This window comes from Haliaeetus albicilla, chromosome 8, assembly GCF_947461875.1.
Source record: "Haliaeetus albicilla chromosome 8, bHalAlb1.1, whole genome shotgun sequence".
NCBI lineage: Eukaryota > Metazoa > Chordata > Aves > Accipitriformes > Accipitridae > Haliaeetus > Haliaeetus albicilla.
The window spans coordinates 25,250,259-25,272,218 of NC_091490.1; the positions used below are offsets into that span (position 1 = coordinate 25,250,259).

At 36.5% G+C, this 21,960-nt stretch overlaps 1 protein-coding gene across 7 annotated transcripts in view; it reads left to right on the forward strand.

Moving 5' to 3' along the window:
- Positions 1 to 21,753, forward strand: part of PTPRC (protein tyrosine phosphatase receptor type C) — a 104,721-nt gene extending 82,968 nt beyond the window's left edge. For all 7 annotated transcript variants that reach the window (XM_069789384.1, XM_069789385.1, XM_009927597.2 and 4 more), the window contains 20 exons: positions 2,350 to 2,549; positions 4,990 to 5,050; positions 5,780 to 5,888; positions 7,098 to 7,129; positions 8,312 to 8,427; positions 8,973 to 9,063; positions 9,160 to 9,236; positions 9,464 to 9,500; positions 9,938 to 10,035; positions 10,992 to 11,117; positions 12,092 to 12,249; positions 12,733 to 12,868; positions 13,578 to 13,727; positions 14,161 to 14,251; positions 14,843 to 14,976; positions 15,679 to 15,813; positions 16,139 to 16,261; positions 16,680 to 16,858; positions 17,533 to 17,668; positions 18,303 to 21,753. In XM_069789384.1, coding sequence (XP_069645485.1) covers positions 2,350 to 2,549; positions 4,990 to 5,050; positions 5,780 to 5,888; positions 7,098 to 7,129; positions 8,312 to 8,427; positions 8,973 to 9,063; positions 9,160 to 9,236; positions 9,464 to 9,500; positions 9,938 to 10,035; positions 10,992 to 11,117; positions 12,092 to 12,249; positions 12,733 to 12,868; positions 13,578 to 13,727; positions 14,161 to 14,251; positions 14,843 to 14,976; positions 15,679 to 15,813; positions 16,139 to 16,261; positions 16,680 to 16,858; positions 17,533 to 17,668; positions 18,303 to 18,575 — 2,462 coding nt within the window. In that variant the 3' untranslated portion in view covers positions 18,576 to 21,753. The remainder of the gene's footprint in view (positions 1 to 2,349; positions 2,550 to 4,989; positions 5,051 to 5,779; positions 5,889 to 7,097; positions 7,130 to 8,311; positions 8,428 to 8,972; positions 9,064 to 9,159; positions 9,237 to 9,463; positions 9,501 to 9,937; positions 10,036 to 10,991; positions 11,118 to 12,091; positions 12,250 to 12,732; positions 12,869 to 13,577; positions 13,728 to 14,160; positions 14,252 to 14,842; positions 14,977 to 15,678; positions 15,814 to 16,138; positions 16,262 to 16,679; positions 16,859 to 17,532; positions 17,669 to 18,302) is intronic.
- The last annotated feature ends 207 nt before the right edge of the window (positions 21,754 to 21,960 follow it).

Below are 21,960 nucleotides of genomic sequence, written 5' to 3' on the forward strand. Positions count from 1 at the left end.
CCTAAATGGATTATGTATATCTGAGTGGAGTTTCCCATTATCTTTCCTTTGCTGGTCTGTGACTGTTTGACTACACAAGGTTGTCATTTGAAACTGAAGCTGAAACCCTCCAGGTTTTGGGGTTTTTTTTACCTTGCTTCCTCAGGCAACTGAATAGTGGTTGGATTGAGACTCAGGGCATACTATTTGTTAAGGGATTTCAAGGCTCAGCTCAGGTTTTGGTTCTTTGAATGGCACAGCCACCACCCTGTTTAGTTTAAGGTTTATATCAGACAATCCAGGGCTAAGCTGTCTACACAGCTCCCCGTGAGTTGTCTCTGCAGAGAGACAGGGCCTCAAGGCAATTCAAGGCTGGGTCACTTTCGTAATCGCTGCCATGAGTCACATGTGTGCCCTAGACATGGTGAAACTCGTTTGTGAACTGAGCCAGACAATCCACACACCTGGTATGACACTAAATTAATGTTTCCTTTAATTTCACTGAATAAGCAAAGGATTATTTTTTTTTAGTGAAAAATAAAATATTGTTTTTGTGCTAGTGATGTAATGATAGTTTAAAAAGGTGATTTTTTTTTTTTCCCCTGTAATGGCAGGAATAATTAAATCTTTTGTTGTTTTTAGCACTCCTGAATAGCGTGTAGAAACGTGTATATAAGAACATTAAATCTGCTGTTTTTATTAAATGTGTTTCTGTAGAGCTTTGGGAAATACAGCAGCTTCCGGCAGACTATTGTTTTGAATTTGAATCCTATCCCTCTGTGGAATATACAGAGCTTTTTTATCCAGTTTTGCAGACAATCCATGAGAACATTGGGATCTCTCTATTGGTCTGGGTCATTGAGCTAACAAATTTTGGTTTATATTTGGAAGAATACAGGGATCAAAATTATCGCCTGAAGCCCCATGGAGAAAAAAGCTGATGAATGAATTGATTAATAATATAAACCATTTGATCTGAGACTTAACTGTAACAGAAATTGAAAAATATCTTTAATTTTTAGACAGCCCAAATTTGAGCATGATCATGATTTTTCTCTCTATGATAGTCTAGTTTGAGCATATTATATTTTGGAGCCCCCACTTTCTGCAGCTCCACTCATATTTTAATAACTGAGGTGAAGATTATAGCCCACAATATAAGTTTATGGGTCTGAAAAACAACCTCAGTTCCCTTATTTTTTGAGAAAATAACAAGTTGCTTGCCTTCATGAATTAATGGTATTTATTAAACCTTCTTCAACTGTTACAGCAGTTGATAACATGATCATAGCAGATAGTGGAAGAGTTTTATGGCTTCTTGAACAAGAGAATATATCAGTAGAGCACAAGTCCTTGGAAGCAGAAAAAACCCTACATTTCATTAAATATTTTTCGTCTTCAACAAACATATTGCCTCCAGAAATGTTCAGTTTCTCCTTGTCACAGGCCTTTCAGTAGTATGCCGAATAGGAATCTAACAAATCTGCCCTCTGGATAAAAACGAGCAGATACATCATAACCACACACTCAGACAAGTAAAATATCCTGCCACTTCCCCCATGGGATATTTGATCTGCTCATAAAGCCTCACACATCTTAGCACTTCATATGATGAAAAAAGCAACTGCCTTTTACTTTTTTTTTAATATGCTAGCTTGCAAATTGAAGTGATTTTGAAGCAAATTTCCATGGTGGTGTTCTACTGAAGTATGGCTAATGGAGCTGCCTTACACAGAAGGTTATTTACTTTCTGAAAGGTTTTATAAGCTCTCAATGAAAGGTGCTCACAGTCTGAAACTCATTTGCTACAACATACAAAATTAGAGTTAGAAAACACAGATTAGACTTAACAGATTCCTTATCATTAAAAAGTAAAATGTTTTTGTGGTTTTAGGCCAGCTTTAAGACAATGTGACACTTTAAGCAAAAGGATACTATTCCAAATATTAAAACATACTAGTAACTCCTGGTAGGAAATTTCATTTACAGAATTTTGAAACATACACTCACACAGAAAACTGTTTATTCCCCTGATTGTCTGTTGTCCCATGTTCCTTAAATAAGAAAGTGATGTCAGATGCAAGAGGGATAGTTGCCATCATATTATCTTTGCAGCTCGACTGTCAGTAGAGCTCTGATCTTCCCAGCTGTTTCAGTTACACTTCACATCTTTTCCAGTTCAGATAAACCTATGGTTAATTAAAAATTTATTTTATTTATCTTGTTAAATTGGAACTGAAATTTTTAAGGAAGAAAATGTATGAAATTATTAAGAGAGAAGATAACAAACAGACATGAACACATACAGCTATTGAAATGTTTTGTTTAAAATGATGAGAATAGAACCAGTAACACTTCTTTTGTGAACAGAACCAGAGCCAGTGTTTGATGTTACTGCAACGTTGACGGCTGATAATGCTGTCCAAATTAAATGCAGCATTAAAAATGTGTATGGAGCAAAAAAAGTATTTGAATTGACTTGGGAAAATGATGGAACAAACGACACCAGATACAATATTTGTGATTTTAAAAGAGAAAATCTCTCATACTTGACAAACTATACTTTTACGGTAAGTAGGCTTATTAAATTTTATATATATATATAAAAATATTGCTGTATTTTCATTATTTAAACATGTTATACTTGATTTTAGGAAAAAAGACAAATATGATGGCAGAAAAGTTAATCTATCGATCCGTAGGCCACAGATATAAAGAAGTAGCTGTTACTTCGGAAATAAAATGCATATATGCCTAGCCTATCAATCAATCCCTTGTGTGCTATTCCACATAGGTTCTGACAACATGAAAAACAGAAGCTGAATGGATTGTTTTCACTTGCGACAGAAAGAAATTTGGGGTCTCCATACATTTTAAAATAGTTTCTTAAGTATAACTGATATTTTAGTGTTTAAAACACATTTCATTTAATGTATGTCTGACTGTCATTTCAATCAGAGGATAAATATGGGATTTAAGTCTTGAGATAATTGCTCAGAAGTAAATTGTTCAGAATTTTTCACTGTGAAAATTTTTGATGCTTCAGGGGCTAGTTAGTGTTAAGAAGTTCAGATCCTTTTGCATGTCCTTACATCAGCCCTTTACAAGCCAGTCCTTGTTTCAATACAATATATATCATCCTCTGTTTACAAGCTTCACTTTCCTGAGGCCTCCTGCTATTTTCTCTTGTTTCAGGCATTTTACCCTTTTGGCAGTTGTTGCTTGCAAAGCCAATGGTCTTGTGTGATCCCCTTAATGTGGCCAGTAGGAATATTTTTTATATCCTGATAGCTCCTCTCAGTAAAGTTTCGGTAAGAAAGTAATCACTAGGAATGATGGAGTTTTAATACTTTTAGGAACCAGTTTCACTCATTTTCCAGAATCTTTTCCTCTTTTCTCTGTGTCTTCCTGAGGAAATGCTGTATCAGAGAACTTGAGTAGTCTAGGTTTTGTTCCAGGGCTTTGTCAGTATTTTTCCAACAGATTCTGCTCAGAAAGCTTTGTATTTGTAAAATAAAGATGAAGTCCTGTAGGAGGAAAAGATGCTTGCGTTGCCCCCATAGTACGAGACCCCTACACTCTTGTAAGTTTTTTGTACACCACTTGCAGTAAGCAGTTTGCCTTACAGCAGTAATTGGATTCTGCTTGGCTTTAAACCCTGGCTTCTGCGTCAAACTTATTTTGCCCAATTCTTACTGGAAAAACAGAGAAAGCCTTATGGCCTTAACTAGTAATGAAAGGATTCTGGGTCAAATTATGGAAGGCCCAAGAGAAAAAAACAGATCACCTGTGAGACTTGGCAGATGTCATGATTCCCTTCTATCTGCACACTGAATTGTTCAGGGGATAAACAGGAGCCTATCCAGCATACTTTTTGGTTTAGTGATGTTTTGACCCTGACTGCTGCACTAGGTTTCTGGCTTTCACTATTTGAGAAGCTTCTTGCTTATTTTCTCTGCCACCTCTGCTACTCCTTTGTATGTTGCCACCTACCTTGGCTTTCTTCCCAGCTGCAGAATTCAGAAACCACCAACCCCCTGAACACATTGGCCTTTTAGAGCAGAGGGTGGGAGCTGGGGCACAGTGCTCAGAGTCTTCAGGAGAAGTTTCTCTTAAGTGATCGGATCGGGTAGGCTTAGTAAGAGCTCAGCCTGCAGCCAGCAATGGTGCTAATTGCCCTGCTCCTCCCCTTTTGGATGATTTGCAGCAGGAGAATATTACTATTAAAATTACTATTATTCAGTCCTGTTAGTATTTGTCACTGTTTAGTATTAAATCTTTAAGTTTAATTGTAAGATTAATTTTTCTTCACAAGAAAATTGTGAATATTTGAACTACCAACTTCAAACTGCCTATTAGATCTGATAGGAGTTTCTATTAAGGAAATATAAAAGATTGGATAAACATAAAATATATTATGAAATATAAACACATCTAAAGAAAGTTAGTATTTTAACACCAGTTAAAGTACCCAAAAGTTAATGTTGCAAGAAAGCAGCTTATTTAAAAGTTTATTTTGGCTTCTATAATTTAACCTTTTAAGAATTACTTCCCAAACAGGAACTTGTATTAAAAATATCCAAATCAGTTTACTATTTGTACATTACTGTTGAAGCAAATAAAAAAATGACATTTTATTACATATTGCATGGTTATTTTTCAGATTTGAGAGGTTTGATTTTGATTTGATAAGCGATAAATTTGATTTTGTTCCTTGAGATACATCTGATTTTGATTTTGTAAAATGTCTCTTATTTCACTATCTTTTTTCCCAGTCATCTACATATTTTTGGTTCTAGATCTTGCTGTAACTGATAGTGCAGCTCAGGTTTCCACCTAAATGGCTATACAAAGATTGACAGCAGATCCTGCTGTTATGAAGTTGATTCACTGAAAACAGATGGATGTATTTCAAATGTCCATTGTGCTTTGCTTTTTTAAAAAAATCTATGCAGAAATTTTTACTTGTTATATCTTAACATCTCTATTATTCTCACCCACTGCATGCAGATCTTAGTGTTTAATGGAGAACATAGAGGGCAGCCAGTAAAGAAGAGCATAAGAACCAGATGTAAGTAAATATATACAGCATTTTTACTTTTAGAGTTTAGCATAGTGTAGAGTAATAGTGTAAATTGTGAATTCTGTTACAATTGCTCCTAATTAAAAATCCAAACTGCCTTTTTTATAGTTAATAGTTGATCTGCATTTGAAAAAATATCCTCATTCAGCATTAATGTAACAGATCATGTTGACAAGTCATTGTAATTCAGAATTATTACACAGCTGTGGTTTCTTCAGGAAACATTCGAATGCAACTAGAAATTCCTTTCTCTAACTTAAATTACGCACTTTAGGATTATTTTCCTGTATTCAGATCCCGTGTATCAGGAGCTGAACATCTGTGACTTGTCAGGGATTCCCAACTCCCAGATCAGGAGCAGCTGAGAGCTCCACTGCTCAGGTGTACAGGTCACACAGAGCAGGAGACAAGCCTGGTAATGCTGACACAGTGAGTGAGTTGTAGTGTTTTGACAGGTGGACGTGGAGAGTTTAAGTGAAAGTTTTCTTAATGAAGAAATAAAATTCCCTCCTTTTATGTGAGCTTAAAAGTTTTTGGTGGTTTCGAATAACAAACTTAAACTAAACAGTTAAAAATAATTGTTTAGTTCCTGTCACAAAAAAATCAATGGGCCCTGGTTCTAGGAATTATACAGATTAAAAAAAAAAAAAAAAGGAAAAAAAATTCCATTAATTATGTATCCAAGAAATAATAAATGTATTCTTTTTCTGTTGCTAGATAATTCTAAAGCCCTGATTATATTCTTGGCATTCTTGATCGTTGTGACATCAATTGCTTTACTACTGGTTCTGTACAAAATCTATGATCTTCACAAAAAAAAGCTTAGGTAAGCTTCATGTTTCTCTCCCTCTCTTATATAAATGGGGGGGGGCTTCCTGTTTTTCCACAAGATTTCCCAACGGGTAGTGCAATAATGTTACAAGTTTGATATTTCATTAATACTGGGAAAAGACATCCTTTTAATCCTTTCAGAAGAAACTCAACTTTGGTGATTGTCTGGGAATGCAAATACAACGAAATAGATTTAAAATCTCTCTGCTATACCCTTTCTCAGGGTACAGAACTGATCTGCTAGAGCAAAATTGTTTGTCACTAGTTTTGTGAAAAAATATTCACAAATATCTGGAAAACCTTTCCTTCATGATTTAAATTAAAAGTAATGAAAATAATACACACTTTCTTGGAACTCTTTCAAATGCTTATTCACCCAAAACAATATCTCAGGGAGGCTTTGTTTATTATAGTCATCTCTAGGTGACTTGGCAGTTTTGTAGGACAGCAAATGGTGATAGAAGAATGGTCATTCCCTTCCCTTATGACTGTGCCAGAGCCCTGGAAAGCCAGGCTCACTGCTGCTATTGCTGTGCAGGGAGGTAGTGCAATGTGTGAGGGGGCATTTGCTGCTGGTAGAGACAGAGGAGTTAAGGCAATTTCTTCAGAAACCTCTCAGCCCTCTGGCAACAGCAGAACTTGGGGACTCCTCTCTTCCAGCCCCTTTTCCTCCCTGCTCTTGCCCTTAGGGGGACAGGGAGCTGCTGTTGCTCAGATGCAAACTTTTGTGCTTAGGGAAGCAAAACTAATTTTTGCTTGTACAGCTCCAGAGAGTCTGGCTTGTTCTTGGCTACTTAGCATTTAAACTTAGTTTCATTATATTTTATGTATGTGTTAGTTTTTTGTCATTTATTTAGCAAGAGAAACAAAGATAGTGTGAGCAGTCACTCCAGTGAAGAAATTAAAGGCATGTTTGCTGCAGGTGATATGGACAAAATTATGCAAGCAGTAAAGCTGTTTGATGTAGTTCCCTTGTTTCTCTCCCTCAATAGTGCTCAGAGTAGGAAGGCAAGGGTCCCAGCTACCTCTGTGTAGGGCCTGTTAAGTCCCAGCTGTAGCAGTCTTGTTTCGCGGAGAGCTTGCAATGCGGTCTGCTGGTTATGAACAGTCTTGGTGTTCACATACAAAACAGCTTTTATTTAACTCATTATCATATATATGTCTTACTAGTCAAAGCTTTTACAGCTGCTTTTGTTTCTTACAGCAATTCTTCTGAAGGCGTGAACCTTGTTGCAGGTGACTATCTTTATATATTTAGCAAGTAGAAATAAAACTAGTTGCATGTCTTGCTGCCACCTTTGATTGTTTACTTTCTAGGTTTTATACATAGATTACAAATATCAACATGATAACACCTCATTTGGAGAAAAAAAATACTTCAGTAAATATATAGCAGAAGTGTTTATACTTAAATGAACTGAAAGTTTGTAAGTGTTTAAAAACCTCTTATTTATTATTTAATTACAAACCCAATTTTGTTATCACAGACAATGGTTGTAATATGTTTAACACTCAGAGTAAGTCCAAAATCAAATATAGGTTCAACCAGAATTTCCCTTTCCTGTGCACCTTTCTCAAAGCAAGAATTTAAACATAAGCCAGTCGTTCTTGACCGCAAAATTTTAAAGGCTTTCAAATTGCAAAGAATGACACAGAACATTATGTGCAACTTTTTGCACAAGATTTCAAAGCCTATGAAAAAAGACAGAATCAGTTAGTACCAGAAAGTTCCAAGAAAAAAATAATTTATGACATTCAAGCCCACAGAAATTAACTGCATTAAATGGGAAGTAATACTGTGTTGATATTCAAATACATTTGCTTAGACACACAGTTGTTAAAAAAAAAATCCTTTCAATGTAAATGAAAAATTAATAAATGTCTAGTTAAAGATGTTAAAACTTGTTCAGTCATTACTTTATCATTAAAGATGATATTACAGATTATTGCAAATCAGAGAATAAGTTGGAGAAAATTGGGAAAAGTAGGCAATACATGTTATTACATTTGTGGGTTGTTTACACAGTAATCCTTTTCACCACTGATGAGAAATGGTCAGAATTGAAGTAGAGGATGAGGCCATGTTACTGTTGTGGGTGTTTGGGGCTGTTGCACTGACCTGAATGTGACAATCGCCACTTTGTTCAAAAGTGCTGTTAATGCAATGTCCCTGCACGTGGCCTCCTCCTGAGGTGCCTCCAGTCAGGTGGCAGAGCTGAACAAGTTCTGTTATTCCCAGGGCCCGGTTGCTCGCAGCTGGCTCCAGCAACACCATTTTTTTTGAAAAATAAACAAGCTAAGTTAAAATAAAGAGGTTTGTCCTTTTGTTAATTTATCTGAATTAGATAATCACGTTTCTTGAAATGTAATTTACATTTTCAAAGCCAGTAATGATAAACGTTCAACATATTTACACAGTTAAAGATGATGACAGGCAACTTCTGAATATAGAGCCAATACCTTCAGAGCAATTGCTGGACACATACAAGAGGAAGATTGCTGATGAAGGAAGGCTTTTCTTGGATGAATTTCAGGTTTGTCATTGGCTCAAAATATACCACAGATTTGTAGCCAGGTGGTTGGAAGAATTGTGTTCAGGAGCATGTTTGAAGTATATGCACTGGTTATAAATAAATAAAAAAATAAGAATCTAGAAAATTGAGTGAATTCTCATCTAAGGTCAAACAGGCTTCAGTTAATTTTGCTACCAAGCTCTCTTCATTATAAGGTGATGGTACTTCTTTTTTTTCTCCTGAAGGTGTTTTTCAGCAAAAGTATAAAATACACAGTCTAAATACTTCTCATTGTAAACTATCTTTTAATGCATATTTTTAGTACCCTGTCTTACTCCATAGCCATGGGGATATAAATAATATATAATTGTGATGATATATATTATTCATATTAAGGGAAAATAAATTTATTTTAGATATAAGAAATATATGAAGTGGTATCATATGAAACAGAATGTTATCTTCCAGACTCAGTAGTACCAAATTGCTTCCATATGCATTTGACTGTAAGTAGAAGCTATTTTAAATATATGCTTACCTAATAAAAGAAATATTTTATTTTACAGAGTATTCCTAGAGTTTTCACTAAATTTTCAATAAAGGAGGCCAAAAAACCCCATAATCAAAACAAAAACCGTTACATTGACATCCTTCCATGTGAGTATTTGTTACAATTTTTGCATGTTTTATAAATATTTGTTTTCTCAGTGCCTTGAGATAATATAATTATTTTGTTTTAAATGATTTAAACAGATGATCATAACCGTGTTGAGCTCTCAGAGATCCCAGGAGACCCAGGATCAGACTATATCAATGCAAGTTATATTGATGTGAGTGACTTCTACTTTAAAAGTCTTAGGCACAATCGAAGAAATTCTATAGTCTGTACATTTCATGCATCAAACACCTTTGAGGATTTCCATTTGAGTTCTTCCTATCTTTGTAATGTATTCAGTATTATTGGACTGTTGCATATTGAATTTATTTTTAAAGTTGCAAATCTTTTAAATTGTTCATGCTTCCTTTCTAAAAATTGATAACATTGTACTTTTTATAGGGCTTCAAAGAACCAAGAAAATACATTGCTGCACAAGGTAATTTTTAACCTTAAAAGAATATGCTTTCTTTATTCACCCATTTTTTGTTAGAGAGTGGTAAAAAAGTATTAGTAAATTTAAAGAAAAATTGAAAATCTGACATTTTGAAATTTAATATGAAAAAGTTGCCAATGAGTTTTTGCTTAGGAAATTCTGTGAAGATTAATAAATTGTACTTCAAAGGCAGATTTCTCATGATCTATAACTTTACACCAAAAGTTTTCAGATTTCACAGCTATGCATTAAGGATATATATGAGACTTCTAAAATGTTGTAGCCTGATGGCAGCAGTCATAATGAAATCAAGTGTGTGGCTGTTATCTGCATGATCTATGGTAAGCTTTTCAGACCTCATAGCTAAGCATGTCAAGAAGGCAAGTATTTTTTCATGTGGCTGCACTCTTTGAAAAACTGCCTTAAATATCTCCTGCTAGGCCCCAAGGATGAAACCATGGATGATTTCTGGAGAATGATCTGGGAACAGAAGGCAACAATTATTGTCATGGTGACTCGCTGTGAGGAAGGAAAGAGGGTGAGAAATATCCATCCATCCATCCTTCCATCTGTCCATCCATCCATCTTTCCATCCTTTTGTCTGAAAACAGAATGGGTTGCTGTGCCATGGTGAATTACATTTTCTTCTTAGTACTTTGTTTTCATTCTTTGCTGTTCTCTTGTTGTGGCAGAACCTATGTTGGAAAGCATGCCAAAACAGTGTTGCCTTATGGAATTACCAGTCTTATCAGAAAATGTCACTTTAGTCACAGCTGTAAGTAGCAGAGGGTGAGCTTCCAAATTACAGCTAATAAATCCAGAAAAGGGCCCAAGGTAGAAGTCTAGCTCCTCACAGACCTGTCATAAAAGGTATGATTTGTATTTTAATCCTGTCTATTATCTTCTGATATCCTGGCAATGCCCTCAGTAAATCCTAGACAGAATTTTTTTTTTTATCCATTGTCTTTGCCCTTCCTTTAACTGGAAGATTTGGTGCTTCTGGCTTGCTTTTGTTCCTTATTCCAGGAAGAAGGGGAACTGCTGTTCTAACTGCTTTTAAAGATGAAAACGTTGGCAGTGTGCAGATTTACAGCATCCCCAAGTTGATGTTATAGGCAGGCAGGAGCAACATCCCTCACTGAAGACTGAAAAAGAGGCCACAGAAGTAGCTGCAAACTTTTCTACAGCCTTCAGGCAACAGCAGCTGTAACTGTTCACTTTTTCAACTAGTATCAGGATTTTTTCCCCACTTTATGTTCCAAGTTAAATTCCATGGGCATAAACTTCAGGTCAGAGATCTGAATTGTTGGATATTTGGAATTATTTAGTGCTGACATCCTAAACAGTGACAGCCTTTTCAGGAGAGGAGAAGACCTGTGGGAAGTTGGAAAAACTGTACTGAGTTGCTGCCTATTTTAAATCAGACTTTCTTTTAGCTCTCAGCTCTCTGCCACTTTGCTGTTGTGCTGCTCACCTAACTTCATATCTTCATAGAACAAATGTGCCCAGTACTGGCCATCAATGGAGAATGGCTCCGCAACATATGGGGACATCATTGTGAAGATCAATGAAAGTAAAACATGTCCAGACTATGTCATTCAGAAACTACACATCACAAACGTAAGTTGATTCAAAAGTGTAAGACTGACTGGAACTGGAGTGTCTATTTGGAGTCTGTAGGTATTGTTGAGAGATCCTTTTAAGAGAAGACTCAGATATCAATGGAAGATGCTCTGCTGTTTTTCCCTAAGCAACATAAAGTTTAAGAGAAAACTTCTTAGATGTAGGTGTCATTCCTTACAAGTAATATGAGTCAGACATATTTCCCAACTTAAAAATGTATTTTCCTTAGTACTCTGGAATCTACATTTAAGAGGAAACTGTTAATACGCTGTTAAGTATGGAAAACTCAATACACTGTGGTTTCCTTAGATATTTAGCTTGTTCTTTAACACAGAAATGTTACTGGTTTATGTGTATCTCAGCATAACCTTCTGCAAGTAAAATCAATGTGACTCATAAAGCACCATTATCTACCCTTGTGATAATTGTACAGTGGGAAGATTACATATTCTGGTAATCTCAAGTGCATTTATAAACATAAGTGTTTTAAAATTACCATTTGGCTACATGTAGAATCATTAAGGCTAGTTAATTGCTCTTTTTTACACATCTGAAATCACATTAGTTGCTCTGTGCATAACTGAGAACAATATTTGCCATGTAAGGCTAAATGTTCCTCCAGCCCTTCGCAAAAATATTTCAGTGAGGACAAATGGAGCTAAGTCATAGCTAAAAGCATTAAGACTCAAAGAGTAAATCTGCTGACAGATCTTCAGCAAAATAGTCAAGCAACAGATTCCATCCATCTTGATCCATGATTACAGCTGGAAATTCCTATTCCGCTGTCTTATGTTGCACTAAAATTTACTCAGGAGGTGGTCTGATTAAAAGCAAGTTGTAACTTAGTGTGAAGATGGTGAGAATATCAGGATGTTAAGAATTGACTATTAACAAAGACATTACTCTGTGACTAGAACAATCTGACATTAAAAATATATATATTAAAAAACTCCACACTTCACTTTGTCTAGGGAAGAGAAAAGACAACTGGAAGAGATGTCACTCATATTCAGTTCACAGGCTGGCCAGACCATGGAGTCCCTGAGGATCCGCATCTGCTTCTCAAACTCCGACGCAGAGTTAACGCTCTCAGCAACTTTTTTAGTGGCCCAATAGTGGTTCATTGCAGGTAAATATATATTAGTTTTTAAAAATTATGTTAGATGAACATGAAATGAAGCTATTCAGAAAAGGGAGCTAGCAAAGGTATTTGGCTGATCCCAAATTTCGTGACTTGATTACTTGAGAGTGAGGCAGCTAAAGATGTATAAAAATGCCTGTTTTCTGACGGATCTGAAGGATATTCAGGTAGATAAATTCTGAGGATACATAGACTTTTGGACTTTTGGAAAGCAGCCAGGTAAATGTTGGGCCACTCTAGCTATAATCACCATGTTTGGCAATATTGGCCTTTACTTTCATTAACAGATAATTAAAATACAAACTCATCATTGTTTGTGTTGCCAATTAATTTACAGCAAGAACTGTTTCAGTTGCTTCATATCCCATTGTTACACATTTGCACTTTTGCTCTTTCACTGACTGCTCCACTCTGAGTGGGACTGGGAGATGCCATTCCCTCTTGAAAACCAAATCGCTTTGTGCTTTGCAGTGCTGGTGTTGGGCGCACCGGGACATATATAGGAATTGATGCCATGCTGGAGGGGCTGGATGCAGAAGGCAGAGTCGATGTTTATGGCTATGTTGTGAAGCTGCGTCGGCAGCGGTGCCTCATGGTTCAAGTAGAGGTATCTTGCTAAAACTCCTGTCACTTTGTACTCTCCTTTGCTAGGGCTTCATCAGTATTTCTCAGAAGTGCGCTGCTCAGTCCTGGGTACTGCTACAGTTCAGTTGAAATTGTTCATAGAAAATATAGCTCTGAAGAATATTAAGAGAGAGAAAAAGTTTCAACACAGTTTTTCAATTTTAGAAACTTCAACTTTTTAAGTTTAGGCTTTAAAAAAACGGAAGCCAAGAAGGACATTTTAGATTTGATAATCCAGCTTTTGGCATACAATTCGCAAATGCAAAATTGAGCTTGCATAGTCAACTTAATTTTCAAATTCTAAAAACTGTCTAGGTGGGATTTTCAGTTGAGTTGAGAGTACAACAAAAGTTAAGGGCTGATGCAATGCATGTTTTTAACTTACTTAAGTGTTTTGCAGATCTTTCAAATCTCAGTTGCCTATTTCTTGAACGACATTAGATTTATTTGCAGAACACTTTTCATCCAACACACTATATGTGTTCCAAAGTGTCTAATTTGGGGCCACTCTGATTTTTAATACTTGTATTTAATGCCTGTTCAACGTTAATGCTTAATATTGTTAACACCAATAGCATCATGGGACTAATAGTTTCTTATAATGGTTTTAAAAAGTGATATGGTTTTGTTTTTGTTTTTTTTTTTACTCTTTAATAAATTCAATTTTAAACCTTTTAAATGGGAAACACCAGTCACAGTACATCCTTATCCATCAAGCACTAGTGGAATACAATCAGTATGGAGAAACAGAGGTCAGTCTCTCAGAACTGCATTCCTATCTTAACAATCTGAAAAGGAAAGATCCTCCGAGTGATCCTTCTCTGCTGGAGGCAGAGTTTCAGGTAAATAAGCATTGCATTCTAGTGCCCCTACCTCCCACTTACATTAGAAAGTGCCTTGCACAATAGTCCTGAGATAGAGATACCATACATAATAGATCACTTCTGTGCTATTTTATTTCTCTGGCACAGAAACAGTTTCTTTACCTTCATGAAAAAGCTGTAAATTAATGAAATTTTATTCCTGCTTTTGATATTAATATTTTTTTAAAAGATGGGGAGCATAGAATGATTACTTGTGTATATGTGAATGATTTCCTGTGCCATTGTACATGATACAGCAGGCATTTTTAAACTATAGTCCAGATGTGACCTAAGTTTAAAGAATTAAAGTAAGAAGTGAGACACTGGGAGATGATGACTGGGTGTCCAGAGGTGACAATGATCCCAGGAACCATTTTAATCGAGCATAATACCAAGCATCCTCTTTCTTTAGAGATTACCTTCCTATAAGGGGTGGCGGACACAGAACATTGGGAATCGTGAGGAAAATAAAAGCAAAAATAGGAATGCCAACATAATTCCATGTAAGTATTTTCCATGAACCTTCCCTTATTGTATCTGTTATCTTCTGTAAGGAAACCTACTAAATTTTGAAAAAATAAGCACAGTAAATCACCTTACTGAGATGTATTTGATTGATTAATTTTTTCAACACTATAATATTAGAAACTTCTCACAGTGTTTTAAAAAAGAATAGTTTTTTTAAAAAGTGAATTATTGGGAGTGTTTAAGTTTATTTCAAATAAAGTGGCCTTTGTTCTGCATGTTTTTAACTTACTTAAGTGTTTTGCAGATCTTTCAAATCTCAGTTGCCTATTTCTTGAACGACATTAGATTTATTTGCAGAACACTTTTCATCCAACACACTATATGTGTTCCAAAGTGTCTAATTTGGGGCCACTCTGATTTTTAATACTTGTATTTAATGCCTGTTCAACGTTAATGCTTAATATTATTAACACTAATAGCATCATGGGACTAATAGTTTCACAACAGTCTGTTGTGAAAAGGCTGGCCTTTATCTGTTTTCCCCCCTGCACATGTGGCAACAGCCCCTCTTTAATGCTATACCTAAGCACCAGTGTGGCGTGACAGTGACACTTTGTCTCATGCAGATGACTTTAACAGAGTGCCGATCAGGCACGAAGATGAATGCAGTAAGGAGGGTGAACGTGATTCAGATGATTCCTCGGATGAGGATAGCGACTGTGAGGAATCAAGCAAATACATCAATGCTTCCTTCATAGGTGTATGTATTTAGAGCATCCACTATAAGTATTTCACAAGCTTTTAGCTAAAACTATATTCTAGCTTAAACTCTTATTCTCTTACTGGCTTCACAAATAGAATAGGATTTACCTGAATAAGGGAGAAAGATCTGGTAGTTGATTGGCAAATCCATTTATAGTTTTAATCATCAAAATCTTCTACATTTTGCTGCACTAATAAGATGAAACTCTTTCCCTTACATGGCCTTAGACTGTGCAATCACAAATAGTGAGACTAAACATAGAAACACTTTTTTTGCATGTGTGTGTTATTTTTAAAACCACTAGCTTTCAGACTGGCCTCATGATAACATGTATTTCTATTAGTGGGCATCTGCCTAAGTACAAGTTGATCCATATTAATGTTTTCCCTATTAGTGAACTGTGAGTATAATTACTCACGTATACAAAACCCTACTAGTGAAAATTGGGGCCATCAGTTTTTTTGGTATCATATATACCTCCAAAAGAAGGAGAGCAGTTATTGGTCACTAATGAAGTAACTGATTTTAATGGAATTCCTGTAAGACCGTTGCCTACTGCAATAGGCGTATTTTCACTATAAACAAAAGGGTTCATTAGTTTATTTCACTGGGTATTCCTTAAATGACAGTGAGTTCTGTTGCTTGATAATCACATTTCAAATTAATTTAAGAAAAAAATGTTAACAATTTCTTTTATAGGGTTACTGGGGTCCAAAAGCCATGATTGCAACACAGGGACCACTGCAGGAAACTCTCTCTGACTTCTGGCAAATGGTCTTCCAAAGAAAAGTCAAAGTCATTGTTATGCTGACAGAGCTGAAAGAAGGAGATCAGGTGAGAGCATCGTCTTCACACTGACATATTAAGGGTCCTCTCTAGGCAAAGAAAACACTTCACTGCACTCTCTCATTCCCTTCCTCCAGTTAAGCTTGTTTCATAGGATGAGGAATTTGGATTTTCAATATAATTTGTTCCATTATTTACCTTCTTAATTTACTTTCTAATGAATTTTTGAGGGGAAGAGTATATGATGCTATATTTTAAAATACAATGATGCTCCTACTACTTTAACGTCAATACGTTCTGTAAGTACATGTGGAAGATAAAATAAAAGGAGGTTTGAATGGTAAGCACTGACTTGTACTTTCACCCATTTTAGGAACTCTGTGCACAGTACTGGGGAGAAGGAAAACAAATGTATGATGGCATAGAAGTTCAAATGACAGATGTCAACTGTTGTCCTAGCTATACCATACGTGCATTTGATGTTACACATCTGAAGGTAAAAGTTTCATTGCAAATTCCAAAAGGAAGTTTTAAATTTGTTTCCCTGTTATAAACTTAGCCTAAAGAAAGAAAAGGGACAATTCCCACTGCACTTACCTGCTGGTCTAAGAAAAGGAAATATTTTTCTCTTCCACACCAGCAGCCAATTGTGATAAATGCTATAAATTATCTCAATTTTCCCATTTAGTGAGTCGTTGAGATGGTGGTAGTGGAGTCTCAGGACGTCAGCTGCCTTTTGTACTTTGAGCAAAGCTTGGATGTCTACCTACCTCATATTCATGAGGTAGAACTCACATCACCATGCAATTTCTCAGGAATATAATTTTTCTTTTGTAAATCAGCTGCAACAGATGTACTACATGAATCTTTATTTTAACCCGAACATTGACTTTATCTCTGCTGCTGTTTTTCAGACGAAAGAAACACAGAAGGTGTATCAATATCAGTATCACAAGTGGAGTGGCTTGGATGTGCCAGAAAACCCCAAAGATTTAGTCAGCATGATTCTCAACCTTAAACAAAAAGTCCCAGCCAGACCAGTCACTGAGGACAACAGAAGTACCCACAGTGTCCCACTTGTCGTCCACTGCCGGTGGGTCTAAATTCAGCACATAATGTAGCTCTAAGTTCTGGGTATATGTAGCAACCACAATTTTGAGGTGCCTACCTTTTCCCACAAGACTTTCCTTGTGTCTGGAGACTCAGCTCTCCCTAGAAGATTCCTTGAATTGCTCAAGCTTGACCTTTTTGATTGTAGTGATAAAAAGTGAGCATACGTCTCTGGCAAGCGTGGTCATGGAGTAGGTGGTCAGAGCTAGCTGCTCTTGCCTGGTACATGTATTTTGAGAAGAAATGCTAGGTCAGGGTGCTCTTGTAGCATACTACTAATGGGGATCCAGCAGAGCTTTTGGGTTTCTCTCTCACTGCCGTACATAAGCCCATTTTTTAGGACCATTTCCAGGAATAGCCTTGCATACCATCTAAAACAGAGGATAATCCTGCTAACAGTTGTTGAGACTGTAAGTCTGAAGCTTCTAATTTCTCTCTTGCCCCTTAATTGGCCACATGAGATCCAGGTAGCCTCTAGATAAACTATGTCTTGTGTGTGTCCTCCAGATATTCTTAATTGTAACAATTTCAGTCCAATAAAAAATGTTTCGGAAATGTAATTTATTATGTAGACTTTGAAATAAATCTAACATTTAGTCAGAGGACTTGCTGATTTTACATTTTAAATTTACTTGTATATTTTACATCATCTCCTAGTGATGGATCACAACAGACTGGTGTATTTTGTGCTTTAATGACCCTCTTGGAAAGTGCAGAAAAAGAAGAAGTAATAGATGTTTTCCAAGTAGTAAAAGCTCTTCGTCGCACCAGGCTGGGAGTGGTCTCCACCTTTGTAAGTAAATCTTATGAGTCTGTGAGATGTCCAGAGCTGCAATTCTGTAACATCTTTGTGGAAGGGTACATATTACAAAATTACAAATTGTATAAATGGATGTTTCTGCTGTTGCTGCAGGGACCTATGTGCACAGCGTCCCTTAACTTCTGCAGTTAGGAGGCTAACTCCATTTCACAGGCTAGCAGCCATTGACTTGTTTTGTTTAAATCACTCTGGAGAAATTGTGTCTCTGTGGCATACACTGTGCATTTACTAACAAACCAGGCCTAGGTGTCATCGATATGGGGCAGGTTATTAGACGGCTTTCCTGGACTCCTTACAATATGTGTTGTTTACAGCTTAGGTACTCTAAATCCCATGTTTTTGGTACTTTGTGAACCAAGAGGGTACTGAGTGATTGAACTCGGAAGATCATGCAGGCAGTTACAGAGACATTTCATACACATGAAGTCAGAATAAACCATAGAAGCAACACTCTGTACACCAAAAACTGTAGAAGCTCCTTCATATGCAGACTTGCATGTTCAACTGCATGTTACATTTCTACAGTTTGAGAAAACAGAGAAAGAATGGGTTTGTTCTTGGGCTCTGAGCATTCCATTCATACGAACTTTTTCTCTATATATTTAAGGAACATTACCAATTTCTGTATGACACCATTGACAGCATCTACCCTGCACAGAATGGACAAATAAAGAAGAACAACCAGCAGGAAGATAAAGTTGAATTTTGCAGTGAAGTAGAAAAAACAGATCAGGAAACTGATTTGATCACAATTGATCTTACCCCATCAACGCCAGAGGAACATGAGTTTTCTGAAGTATGTGATGATTTTAAGGCTGCAGAAAGCACTAAGGGAACAGAAAGCTCTACAAATGGCCCCACAACTGCAGTTCTGACTTAGAAGCTATACTAGAAAAAAAGTGCTTTTTCATGTGCTAAAATCTTAAAAAAATAAGAAGTATAAGATTTCTTCTTCTTCCCACCTGTTTTTTTGAAAATGTTTACTGTTATATCAATTTTTCAAAGGTAAAAAATTAAAGGAATACTTGAAACTTGTAGAGAGTGACAAAGAACTGTAAAAGTTTAATTTTTGTGTAGATTTGCATTTAATACTTCTTCAGAAACTTTTCCACTATTTTTATACATTCTCTTTTAAAAATATGTACAGTGTAATACTATGTTGAGCAGTGGGAAGAAAATTTTTTACTTCTGTAACAAGGAGAAAAGCAACTCAGAACAAGATTAGTGTGTTGCAAAACCAGGTCTGTCTTCAAAACTATTAGCAGGTAAATTAACCTAATTGGTAAGCATATATTCAAGCATTTCAGGAGTGCTGACGAAGCACTGCTTTAATAATACTCCGTGGAACCTGTGGTACTTTGCCAAACAGTTTTAAGAGCTTATCATTTACATCATGTGGCAATTCAAAAGAATTCAGGTTTACAGAGAATCTGTAAGTCATCCTATACCAATGTGGAATAGAAATTTTTGCATTTTTCTAACTTGCCTCAAGGTGTCCTTGTTGCTTCACATATATTATTCTGAGATTTCAATGTTAGAGTCAAAGAAGAGTTTGGAGGTTGGCATTTGAATGATTGCAACGATTCTGATAGAAAACACATTCTCTTTACTCTTAGAGCTTAAAATACTGCTTGCTTGCACTTCTATTTCTTACGCTTACTGTTATTTAAGGGGACTGCTTCCACAAATGCATCTGACTTGTTTTCAGAATTGGAAAATACTTAGATGCTTTTCCTCCAAACCTTGTAGATTTTCATTGGTACAGGATTTCTTTTTTTTTTTCATTACAAGGTTTTGTATGTTGTGGTATTTTTACTATTTCTTGCTGGATTTTAGCCTACTATTTTTAGAACAAATAAAAAAGATAGTTACTAGTTGACAAGGTGGAAAGTATTTTGTTCTATTGGACTCTGCAAACTGATAATTTTCTTCTAAATGTACAAAATCTTGTGCTATCCCATGCATGGATAACATTTACAAATTTCAGTAGGAAACCACACCATTTAATTCTTATAAAACTGTGTGAACCCAGGTAAGTGTCATGATTCTTTCATCACAGAGGAAGGAAACTTAATTTTTCTTTTGCTTCAAGTCATTAAAGGAACAGTCATTCAACAGACTCAGTGCTCCTAATTTATCACTGTATATTCCTAATCTCTCTTTACAAAATGTAATTGAAAATACTTAGAGAGAGGCATGTAAACACATGTACAGTCACACTTGGTTAAAACATTAATTTAATGTTGCTGTTACTCTAGATCAAACGTTTCATTCACAATTATCAGCTCAGACAAGTGCTTCCTGGCAGTCTTGCTTGAGTAAGTGGCAGCAAACAGTCACAGAGGCAGTGGGAATCCCCTTGACTGTCAGCTGAACTACCTTTTCAGCTGAAGCTGTGTTAGATGACAAACTAACAAAGCTGAGGGGGTCGCTTCTGGAGGAAAAGCTCTTGAGACTAAATGTGAAGGTAATCTAAAAAAATTGTAGGCCCAAAGCCTGTTGACTATTTTTAGAGGAACATGTCAAAATTGCAAATTTGGCATACCTTTGAAGATCAAAACAATAAAAAGCCTTGGATTCAGATCGACTCACTGGTCCTTTGATGACAGAGAACAACTAATTTCTTCTTCTTCTAAGATTTGGCCACTGTAAAGCCTCTCTAGGTAGTTCAGGTAGTAAAATAAAGAGGTCAGTGTAGCTACCTATTGTAAGAGCGTAGAGACAGAGGCTAGTCACACTTTTAGGAATAACGGAAAATGTTTCCCAAATCAAAAATTAAGCCCAAATTTTGATTTTGTGTAAATCTGAGGGGACTCATGTACTTCAGTTCCTTGAAAAATGGTTCTACAGCTTTTTAAGCTCCTGCACCACCTGGGCTGCAAAAATTCTGGAGGATTTTATTTTGCTTAAACTGTTTTCCAGAATGATTTCAATGTTCATTTGATGGTATATTTTTTTAAAAAAATGCATGCTATGTTAACACTTGATTTGTGCATGCATTTTGAAAGAAAAGTCCTGAACTGTTAAATTTTGCCTCATGCGTGTCTTCATTGTTAGCCTAATCAGGGAAACAGAGCCTTACATTAAAACTGTCCTCATGTGCCTAGTGTAAAACAGTTTTGGAGTAAAGTTAGTCACAAGGGGATAAACTGAGCTCTTGGCTTTTAATTATTTTCAAAGTAAATAACACTTTGTGCAATTAAATCTCATTAAATCCCAGTGTGACAATTGAGGGCACCTGTCTTAACAGAGCTTAGAAGTTCTGATTGCTTGATTGCTTCTAGGAACTCTCTACATATGTACCAGGGATGGTTTTTTTGCCTTCTCCATCATCATTTGAATTTCAAAAATCCACAAGGTGGTGACATAGAGCTTATAGAAGAAGGTCATTATGCTGGATGCTCCATAGTCACTGGCTTATTCACTTGTAGGCTTAATTTTATATCTCCCAGGAATACAGTGAAGCATATTACAGGTAAGGCATGAAGCCCAAGCTAATAAGCTCTGCTAGGAAACTGCTCTGGCTTTGTTAGGGCAAGAACAGCATGGTAGCAGACTGGAGAGTGGGCATAGCCTAAAAGCTGAGAAATAAACACGCAAAGTAAGGTGCAAAATGTTTATTTTCTCAAGCAGAGCTAAGGTGCACGAAGGCTGCTAACCACTGCCTCAATCTAAGAGTTAGCTGTTGTTTGAAAGAGTTTTATAATCTGAAGTCCCGGATAAAAATAACTAAGCAGCAGACCAGCTGGGAGAGGACTTTGAGCAACAAACGAGGGTAATCAAGGGCTTATGTGACCAAAGGGACTGGATTTCTCCCACAATATGCTGGGTAGAAGCTGATAGAAAAATGGGTATGGAAAAGTGACAGTGCTGTGTTAGCAGAGTCCACTGTGGGAAGATGGGGGAGACGAAGGATCCCAGAGCCTCCGCAAGATTCTGCTTGGTCAGGTAACTGCAATGGAGAATGAACTGTGTGTTTGCTTTTGTTTAGATTTTTACGTTTCTTGTGCTCTGTAACGAACAAGGTAGTTATATTAAAATCTTTTTCAGAGATGGTACATTATGAATATCAGCCGTGTCATGATTCTTGAGGTAAATGCTATACAACACAAAAAAGGCCAGCGCACTGAGGCATGGCAGTCAGGGATGCTGTTCAAGGAGATGACAAAAGCTGTGTAGCTTTTCCACACCCCAGATTCCACTGCTGCGTTTGTGCCTGCTCCTTTTCCCACCCATACATGCAGCCGGCGTCCATGAACTTGCCC